This window comes from Copadichromis virginalis, linkage group LG7 (assembly GCF_057382275.1).
Source record: "Copadichromis virginalis isolate Kocher_CV1m ecotype Utaka linkage group LG7, C_Virginalis_male_GT1.1, whole genome shotgun sequence".
Taxonomy (NCBI): Eukaryota; Metazoa; Chordata; class Actinopteri; order Cichliformes; family Cichlidae; genus Copadichromis; species Copadichromis virginalis.
In genome coordinates this window covers 46,540,760-46,551,138 of record NC_140624.1, presented here as the reverse complement: position 1 = coordinate 46,551,138, position 10,379 = coordinate 46,540,760, and the positions used below count along the sequence as shown (strand labels likewise).

At 40.6% G+C, this 10,379-nt stretch overlaps 1 protein-coding gene across 1 annotated transcript; it reads right to left on the bottom strand.

The window, feature by feature from the left end:
* Nucleotides 1–215: 215 nt before the first annotated feature.
* Nucleotides 216–10,367, bottom strand: LOC146705892 (uncharacterized). Its single transcript, XM_085461021.1, has 6 exons — nt 10,227–10,367; nt 9,698–10,161; nt 5,443–5,575; nt 1,659–1,807; nt 1,455–1,568; nt 216–1,365 (listed from the first exon to the last, which is right to left on the bottom strand). The coding sequence occupies exons 1-6, from the start codon at nt 10,365–10,367 to the stop codon at nt 1,134–1,136; spliced, it is 1,233 nt and encodes a 410-aa protein (XP_085317147.1). The 3' UTR covers nt 216–1,133.
* Nucleotides 10,368–10,379: the final 12 nt, after the last annotated feature.

The window sequence follows — 10,379 nt, the reverse complement described above, 5'->3', positions numbered from 1 at the left end:
AATGCCTTGTTGATTGCAGAAGTCAGAGGGGCGTGGCCATGCTGAAGGCAAGAGGAATTCTAAGCCAGTTTCTCAACCCAGCCCATCTGATATCAGTAACCACAACACATTCAAAGTCAATTAAAAGTCGCCTTTCTTGCCCGTTCCGATGCTCGCTTTCAACTTTGAAATGAGACCACTTGGACAACAGTAATGATAAATAATTGCAAATAGAGCACGTTTACAGAATTTAATGTCATTTTTATAGAGCACCTCTTATTTTAAGAAAAGATGGGCGAGACGATTTTTGAAACTAACTGCAAATTAAGCACACAATATTTAATATCTGTATTTTACCATTTTGATAAGACATATTTCAGTACTCCAAAACACTTTTATTAGACAGCCAACATGCTTACAAGTAGTAAATCCAGGTTAGTGGATCATAATTAAACATAACTCTGTGGCAAACGCAGAGTTCAGCAGGCCATCAAGGAAGAAGTGATGTGCATTTCTGCAGTGTAAAGATGCACAAATCATTTTCTCCTTAATCTACAGTCACACGAAGCACCAGGAAAATCTTTGGTGATGATCTCAGATGATTCTGACGCTTATCACCCAGTTCCTCGTGATGTCCTCCACACCATCAACCCTCTGTCCTCCTCACAGTTTCTTCCTCAGCTTGCCTTTCTTATGGCCACCCCTTCCAAAACCTGACTTTTTAACTTCTCCGAGCCACTTTTTGTTCTTGGAGCGGAGCTTCCTCATCCCCCCGCCCTGCAGGAACTGGTGCTTCTGCTTTTTCTTGCGCTGCTTCATGATCTGATCCTTTGTTTTCAGCTCCGAGCGTGCTTTGTGGTCACCGGAGCTCTGTACGTTTGGACCTCGTCGGCCACGGCCACGACCTGGGAGAGGCACGACACAACAAAGAGGTTGGAGGTTATAGCTCGCAAGGCTGGAAGAGGGACTTGAAGTATTTACCTTTAGAGTTGAGTTAAAACATGGTGGCTGATGGTCTATATTTAACAGGCAGACATGTTTGTGCTATTCATTTTGATGCCTTCCTACCTCTTGCTGGCTTCCTGCCTCCTCCGCCTGTTTCTCCATCTGATCCAGATCCTGTATCATCAATCTTGTATTTTTTCTTCCACTCCTCATAACTGACATGTTGTCAAGTGATACAACATCTTCACAGTACAGCTTAATATTGTCATAGGAGTAGAGAAGAGGGTCATTGAGAGCAGCACACAGAGAAGCTTTTTGTTGGAAGGATACAAGTTCTTCCTGTTCTTCTTGTTACTGATAACCTGACCGCTGTCTGTTTTGATCTTCTTCTTCTGGTCTTCTTTTCCCGTTTCTCTCACAAAACGCTTCCTCTTACGGTCCCTAAAAAAAGAAGGGGGAAAAAAGACTTTAAATTATAGTTTGAAATGACCATTTGGTGGATACTGAGTCAAACATAGGGAAATTTGTACCATTTCATCATTTTCTTCTGCTGGTTAAGGCGATCGCCTTCATCTCCCATGAGATCAAGGACAGCTGAAGAGGCCTGCTGTTCAAAAGCACTGCCCTCTCCACCGAGACTCAACCTGTCGACGCATAACACAGGACAAAACAGCATAAAACACAAAGCCATTCACATTTTTTAAAGAAACAGATGCAACAGTTTAATGCCTCACCCTCTCTCAGAGTCAAAGTCTTTAGGTCTGTAAGGGATATAATACTCTTCATCTTTGCCTGACTGCCTCTTTTTCTTGGTCTTTGGTCGCTCTTCGCCATCTTCCTGCTGACCTCTTCTTTTACCACCTACCACCTCTGAAAACACCCCCTGGTGGAAATAGAAAGAATTACATGGTACAAAGTGACAAAGCATGATACAGAGATCCTACTATCTTCCTCTTCTAGTTTGTATACAACATCATCTACATCAAAACTGCACTTTATTTTGCTTCTTCTTCATCAGACAGCACAAACAACTTTCTCATTTTGACTCAAATATTGGTTTTGAATGAAAATGATGAAACAATCCTGGGTGTTTATTCAACTTGTGAGCAGGTTTTCTAATCCACCGTACGATTATTATTGACACTAGTACATGTTCGTGCTGCTGGCAAACTAATACACTCAAGAACATATAGCAAAGCAAAGAAGTGAAAAGTAGGTCTTGCCTACATAAATAAACATAAGACAGTTGTGAGACTTTGACATAGTAACATCTGCAGTAATATTTACACCTGTGATGACATCTCACCAGCATTAGCCTTATTTTGAAACCAAGATTGTTTACACAGACTTTGTAATTGCAGAGAAATGCTCCATTTATTTTGGTCATTTCATTTTTGAGCAGGAAGCTCACCTTTCTTGTTATAGCCTTTAGACGAATAGAGAGTTTTCCAATTAAATACATATTCTTTAAATAATGTTCCCTCTTATAAAAAGTAGGATAATTTAAAAAAAAATTTTTAAAAATGTATTATACCTCTATTACTTAGAAAAAAACTGTTTTTTTTCTGTTGTCTGTTATATAACGTTAGTGATGCTCGTTTCAATTCATTTCTTAATCAGCTAAACAGGTCAGTTAAGAAACAGTCAAATATTAAGTTACATTTGAAAACGGTTTAAAAAAAAATATCTCCATTCCAAAATGTCACATGACAATCTCATTGGCTCACGGAGTTATGATGTCACTACACGATCCTTTGAAGTTTTTCCTTAAACAGGGGTGACACACAGCAGTTTTTTAGTTCGTGTCCTCGCAGCATTTGTGTTTGCAGCCTTCACGCGTTCACCACAGAAACTTTTGGAAACCTTTTCGTTGTTGTCGTGTACAACCTTCAACATGTATCCAACAAGACACCAACCAAGGCAAAAAGATTACGCCGCTTCTCCTTCCTGTCGTGGCCGGCCAATTTCCCCAAATGACCTCTTAGCCGTCCAAAGGGCATTACATGACAGTAAGAAGGAAAACTGCCATCTCCAGAATAAAATTCAACAGATTGAAGAAGAGAAACTTCAACTGGAGGAGAAGTGTAGACAGATGGAAGCGCAAAATAAGAACCTGGAAGAAAGACAAAAACGCCAGCCCGACATAAATATTATTAATGAGGGTTGGGGAATCAAGTTTGGACAAGCCCGAGAGCAGATTGTCTTCCTAATTAAGGAAAACAAGCAAAAGAGCGTGGAACTAAAGGAGATGTCCAACCAGCTTAAAGACAGCAAAGCTACGGTTGAGAAGACAGAATGGGATCTCCAATATATGGACCAAATGAATCGGCTGCTCCAAACAAACTTCGATGAAGCTGTGAAAAAAAATAAAGAAATCCTCCAACAGAAGGAAGAACAGGAGAAAAAGCAAAGAGACATGGAGCACAAACTCAAAGTCACGGAGGAAAAATACAGAATGCTGAAAGAGAAGGTGGATGATACTCTGCGCCAAAATAAAGACCTTCTTCACGAGAAAAAGCAACTAGAAGGGGAAAAAGAAAAACTGGACAAACAATGCTCGCACATGCAGAAAAGGATGGAGCAAATGGCGAGAAACAACTCAGAGCTCACTAAGGGGATATTGTTGGAATACAACAACTTGAAGCGCAAACACACTGAAATGCAGGCGCAAAAGCAAGAACAAGACAACATACATGACGACCTGCAGCGTACGCTCCAAGATATCCACAAAAGAAATGAGGAGCTACAAGACATGTACAAAGAAGTACAACAGAGAAACGCAGACATGCACAAGGACAAGATAATGCAGGAGGAAACATCCAAAGAGCTCAGGGAAAAGCTTGAAGAAAAACAAGCAACACTGGAAGAGGTGGAGAAAACATGCAAGAAGCTTGAGAAACAAAACAAAGAAACCATCGATGAGTTGAGAACCCTCATCCTGGAAAAAAAAGCTCTTGTAGAAAACTGCATGAAAAAGAAGAACAAACGCTTCCGCTGGCCCTGGAGGAGGAACTCTACTGCTTCCTCAGCAGGTGTAGCCTCGTCTTGCTCCACCTCTGTTCACCTCCCCAACCAGTCCCGGCAGTTGACTGTCCCCTCCTGAGCCTGGTTCTGCCGGAGGTTTCTGCCCGTTTAAAGGCAGTTTTTCCTCCCCACTGTCGCCTAGTGCGTGCTCAGAGGGGATTGTTGGGGTTTTCTCTCCTCTACCTTGTTTCATTATTTACTTAACTTTTCGTTCTTACTTCATTTTACCTTGTTTCATTATTTACTTGTTAACGTTTTGTTCTTACTTCATTTTACCTTGTTTCATTATTTACTTAACTTTTTGTGCTTACTTCATTTTACCTTGTTTCATTATTTACTTGTTAACGTTTTGTTCTTACTTCATTTTACCTTGTTTCATTATTTACTTGTTAACGTTTTGTTCTTACTTCATTTTACCTTGTTTCATTATTTACTTGTTAACGTTTTGTTCTTACTTCATTTTACCTTGTTTCATTATTTACTTGTTAACGTTTTGTTCTTACTTCATTTTACCTTGTTTCATTATTTACTTGTTAACGTTTTGTTCTTACTTCATTTTACCTTGTTTCATTATTTACTTGTTAACGTTTTGTTCTTACTTCATTTTACCTTGTTTCATTATTTACTTGTTAACGTTTTGTTCTTACTTCATTTTACCTTGTTTCTTTATTTACTTGTTTAACTTTTTCTTTTTCAACTTATTCATAAAACAATAAACAATTGAATTTATCCTTTGAGTATTTTTCATCTTTTCATCTATAACCTTTTCAAACATTCATATCTGTCGTTCATCTTCTTCTTGAAACCTCATAAACGGTGAAGGAAAAATCCTGGAACATGGTTTGAAACACTGAAATTGTTTCAGCTGAGACCGGCAAAGTCATACGTGTGTGTGTGTGTGTGTGTGTGTGTGTGTGTGTGTGTGTGTGTGTGTGTGTGTGTGTGTGTGTGTGTGTGTGTGTGTGTGTGTGTCACAGGTGACACGGTGTCACTGGTTAGGTCATCATGTTTAGGCTCATTCACTCGAAAAATTATTTAGGCCAAATCTTTAAAACTGTATCATTGCATACACATTTTCAATTCATTTCAATCGCACAAATGCAGAAATAATTATTTGCAGTATCTTATCTGATTTATTTTGAGAATGTCATGCCTGATCATTTGCACCCACACCACCAAAAATGGGGGCAAAAGGGAGGAGATCGCATTTAATCGGTTATAACAAGAGGTCAGAAATATAAGTGCTGCAGAAACCTCTGAATCTCAGCTATAAGCTCATGTAAACCATTTCTACAATCGCCAAACAAAGCAAAGTCACCAAACAGTTAAAAGAGCAGTTACGTCACCATGAATCTGTGGACAGGTAATATCCACACTTTCATTTATGATTTCCTGGAGTTCAATGTGTGCTTAATCCTTAATGAAACTGATGTAAACCTGCAACTACAGAGATCCAGGGAAGAAAGAAAGAAGCAATACTTCACCCATGCTTACTTTTAAATCACTCTCAACCTTTTCTGTAATGTCGCAGTCAGCAGTAGTGGTGGGGTTGGTTGGCTGCTGCAGCCTGCTTTCTGCAGCTCGGTCTTCTCTCTGCTTGCTGAATTTGTCCACTAGCCGAGTGTCACTAGCCGAGATGGACCGATCCGATATTACGTATCGGTATCAGTCCGATACTGACCCAAATTACTGGATCAGATACTACATACTATTATGTAGCAGACTTTTTTCACTCATGAGGCTCTGATGGGCTGCTCTTGTGGCGACCTGCAGCAGGTGTTTACTGGCTTTTTCTTTTTGTTTTTAACTTTGTTTTAACTCTGTTCTTAACCGTGGTTTTAACTTTTTATGAGTTTTTTTTTGTTTTGTTTTTTGCCGAGATGGAGAACTTCTACACCTTAGTTTTATTGTTGTTGGCGATATTCACCTGGAGTCATTCACTCTCACTGACAATCACTTATACACGCGAGGAACTACTTGGATTATAGTGGTCCTGTTTGTCTATGTACGACTCTTCTAATGCTCGGACAGATGTGATTCTTGGTGAGGATTTATTTGCCCGGTCAAAGACTAATTTTGGAAAGCCCCGCCGCTTGAGAAAACGTGGAAAGAAAGGTGGCGTGCATCAGCGTGTAAGAAAACTTCGGAGGAAGAATCGTGTTCCTCTGCCTTCTATGATTCTGGCCAATGTCCAATCTCTTAGGAACAAAACGGATGAATTACAAGGAAATGTGCTTCATCTATGGGAATACAGGGAGGCTTGTCTGATGGCACTTACCGAGACATGGCTGACCGATATGGACAGTGATACTTCACTGCAAATCAGCGGCTTTAGGACCCCTGTCAGATTGGATCGGAACTGTGGAGTAACATGCAAATCTCACGGAGGAAGGGTATGTTTGTATATCAACCAGGGCTGGTGTAATAACTTTACTGTGCGGGAGCGGTTGTGTCTTCCTGACATCGAGCTCCTGTCAGTATCTGTCAGGCCTTTTTACTTACCGAGGGAATTCCCTCAAATTTTTGTCACTGTTGTTTACATTCATCCTAAAGCTGACGTTAAAGTTGCTGCCGATGCCATTTTTAAAGTGGTACACGATCTGCAGACTCTCTCACCGGATGCTCCTAATTTTATTCTTGGTGATTTTAACATTTGTAATCTTAAGAAATTACTGAACAATTTCTTTCAATATGTCACTTGTCCTACAAGGCATAACAAAACGCTGGATTTGTGTTATGGACCAATTAAGGGGGCATATAAGTCTGTGGCCGGACCTGCGCTAGGTTCTTCGGATCACAATGTTATTCTTCTCCTCCCTGCTTACAGATCTGTGATTAGGAGGGCGAAGGCCTGTGTGAAGCGGACTAATGTCTGGTCAAAAGACAGTTGTGTTGCCCTTCAGGGGTGTTTTGATTGCACTGATTGGTCCTTGTTTCAAGAGAGCACTTCTGATTTGGATGAACTCACTGATGTGGTGTGTAGCAAAGACTCTGTGATTCCAGTCAGAGAATTTAAGACTTTCCCTAATAACAAACCGTGGCTCTCTAAAGATATTAAGGATCTGATTCTTAAAAGGAAAATTACTTTTAACAAGGGAGACGTTCCCACTATGAGAATATTGAGGAAGGAGGTGAGGGCTGCAATAAAGATTGCCAAGATGAGGTATAGAAATAAGATTGAGACAGAACTCAGCAGTAACAACCTCAAAAGAGCTTGGCTTGGTATGAAAACAATGGCAGGGCTACAGACGAAAGGTAAAAGTAATATTACCTTAGAGGGGTTTACCGCTGACAAACATCTGGCAGACAGTCTTAACAGTTTTTACCTTCGTTTTGAGAACTTTGACTGTTCTAGGCAGACCAGTACACTGAGGGAAAAGACTGTCACTCCCCCATCAATTTGTATTGATGAGAGGGGGGTAGCTAATCTTTTTAGACACACTAAAAGCAAGAGTCTGGACCTGACAACATCTGTGGACAGGTACTGATCAGCTGAGTGGGATTTTTCACCATATCTTCTCACTTTCTTTAGAGCTACAGACAGTACCTAAGATTTGGAAACATGCTGTCATTGTTCCTGTTGCTAAGGGCAGTTCTCCTAAGGTGCTGAATGATTATAGGCCTGTGGCTCTAACTTCTTTAGTGATGAAGTCATTTGAGAAGATAATTAAGAAGGAGATTTTAATGCATGTTGAACACCATCTTGACCCCTTGCAGTTCGCCTATAGAGCAGGGAGAGGTGTGGAGGACGCTGTTGTCACACTCCTGCATCTCTTGTATAAGCATCTTGAGGCCCCCCACACCCATGCAAGATTATTATTTGCTGACTTTCATTCAATACAATTCAACCCTTCTTACTTGCTGACAGGCTTTACAATCATTTCAAGCTTGACACTAGTCTGGTCGGCTGGGTGACAGACTTTCTGACTCATAGGTCACAATGCGTGAGGGTGAATCATGTATTTTCTGATGTGCTCACCTCCTCTACTGGATCACCCCAGGGTTGCTGCCTCTCTCCCCTTCTGTCCATTCTGTACACGAATGAGTGTCGCAGCAATTTCACGAACAGACACATCCTGAAGTTTGCTGACGACACACTGATCGTCAGTCTTCTAGTGGGGGACGAGTCAGGCCATGGACAGGTTGTAGATGATTTTGTGAATTGGTGTGATGAGTCCTTCCTTTCACTTAATGTGTCAAAAACTAAAGACATGATTACTGATTTTAGGAAGTCCTCTTATAGCTCATCACCCACTATCATTAAAACTGCTGATATTGGGATCGTTGAGAGTTATAAATTTCTAGGTGTGGTACTTGACCATAAACTGTGTTTTGAATCTCATGCTGAAGCCACTACTAAAAAAGTTCAACAAAGACTGTTCTTTTTAAGGAAAATGAGATCTTTTAATGTCTCATCTGAGATGTTGTCTTTGTTTTATAGAAGTTTTATCGAATCTGTGATGTCCTTTTGTATCGCTGCCTGGTTTGGTAACCTGACGGTGAAGAATAAGAATCGGTTGGGACTTCTGGTAAAAACTGTTAGCAAAATTTCAGGGCGCTGGCAAGATGGACTTTTGGCCATTTACAATAGAAATGTGCTTAGAAAGGCTCATTCTATTATTAATTGTTTGAACCATCCACTTCACAGTGAGTTTGAGTTGTTGCCTTCCGGCCGCCGTTTTAGCGTACCTGTGAGGAAGACTAAAAGACTCCAGGTCTCTTTTATCCCCACTGCATCTTGTCTCCTCAATGGCAAATAACTGTCCTTGGACTTTCTATCACTATTATTGTCATTATTATTTTATAGTATTGTTCTGTTTATTTATATCCTGCTGCTAAACTAATTTCCCCTTGTGGGACAATAGAGAAATTGAAAAAATAAACCTTTTTTTAATCAATTGACTTAATGTAAAAAAATATATATACAATAAATAATAGAGAAAAAGCAGATACTAAAATCCACACTGTTAAAATTTCTTTTGTAAATTTATCTAGTAATATCTTACATTTCCAATTTTATTAATAAAAATAAATCCGTTTTAGTTCAGTTTTCAGTTTTATTTGTCATATGCAAGTTAGCACAGGGTCAACATTGCAATGAAATGTGTTTGACGAGCAGCAGTCACTCAGCAGCATGGTACAGTATAAGAAAATATAATAAAATAATAAAAAAAAATAGAAAAATAGTAAGGAGCAAAATATTAGAGAGACATGGTAAAAGAGAAAAGATGACTAAATATATATATATCTATAAATATAAATATATGTACACTAGTGATTAAATAAGAAAATCTTGAAAAGAAATATGATGGGAGGGCAGATGGGATATTGCACAGGAATGAGCAGCAGAAAATCACAGTATTGCACTTTTAAATATAAATATCAATAACAATAAAGTGGAGTGACCAGTGCAGATTAAACAGAGTACTTGTGAAGCTGTAGGGTAGCTTCTGAGTGCGTCCTGTGGACTGTGTTGTGTGGGTTTAAGTGTTGTGGTTGAGGTGTCGTATGGCTTGGTGGTAAAAACTGTTTTGTAGTCTTGTAGTCCGAGCAGACAGACTCCTGTAACGTCTGTAACGCCAGCTGATGTGCTGGGTGGCTGTGGTCCTTGATGATGCTGTGTGCTTTACGGAGGCATCGCTGAAGATAAATGTCCTGAATGGCAGGAAGCCTCGTGCCAGTGATGTGCTCTGCTGTCTTCACCACCCTCTGTAGTGATTTACGGCTGCTGGCAGAGCAGCTTTTGTACCAAACTGTGATGCAGCTGGTCAGCAAGCTCTCAATTGCACACCTGTAAAAATTTGAGGTGATGTTGGCGTTCATGCCAAACTTCCTCAGCCTCCTCAGGAAATAAAGCCGCTGGCGAGCTTTCCTGATAGCAGTGTCTGTGTGAAGGGTCCAGGAGAAGTCCTCTGTGATGTTGACTCCAAGGAACTTGAAGCTGCTGACCCTTTCGACCTTGACACCGTTGATGTGGCTGGGCTGGTGTTCTCTGACTGGTCGTTTCCGGTAGTCCACTATCATTTCTCTAGTTTTGCTGATGTTGAGAGTCAGGTTATTTTCCAGACACCACTCGTACAGTGCCATCACCTCCTCTCTATAGGCCGTCTCATCATTGCCTGTGATGAGGCTTATGATGGTTGTGTCATCCGCAAACTTGATGATGATGTTGGACTCGTGTTTAGCAACACAGTCAGGGAATATAGGAGGGGGCTAAGCACACAACCCTGTGGCGTACCTGTGTTTAGGATGAGTGGTGAGGAGGTGTGCTTACCAACTTTCACCACCTGGGGCCTGTTTGTGAGGAAGTTTAGAATCCATCTGCAGATTGGTGTTTCCAGCCCAAGGTCGACGAGCTCCGCGGCAAGTTTTGAGGGGATGATGGTGTTAAATGCCGAGCTGTAGTCGATGAAGAGCATCCTTGCATATGT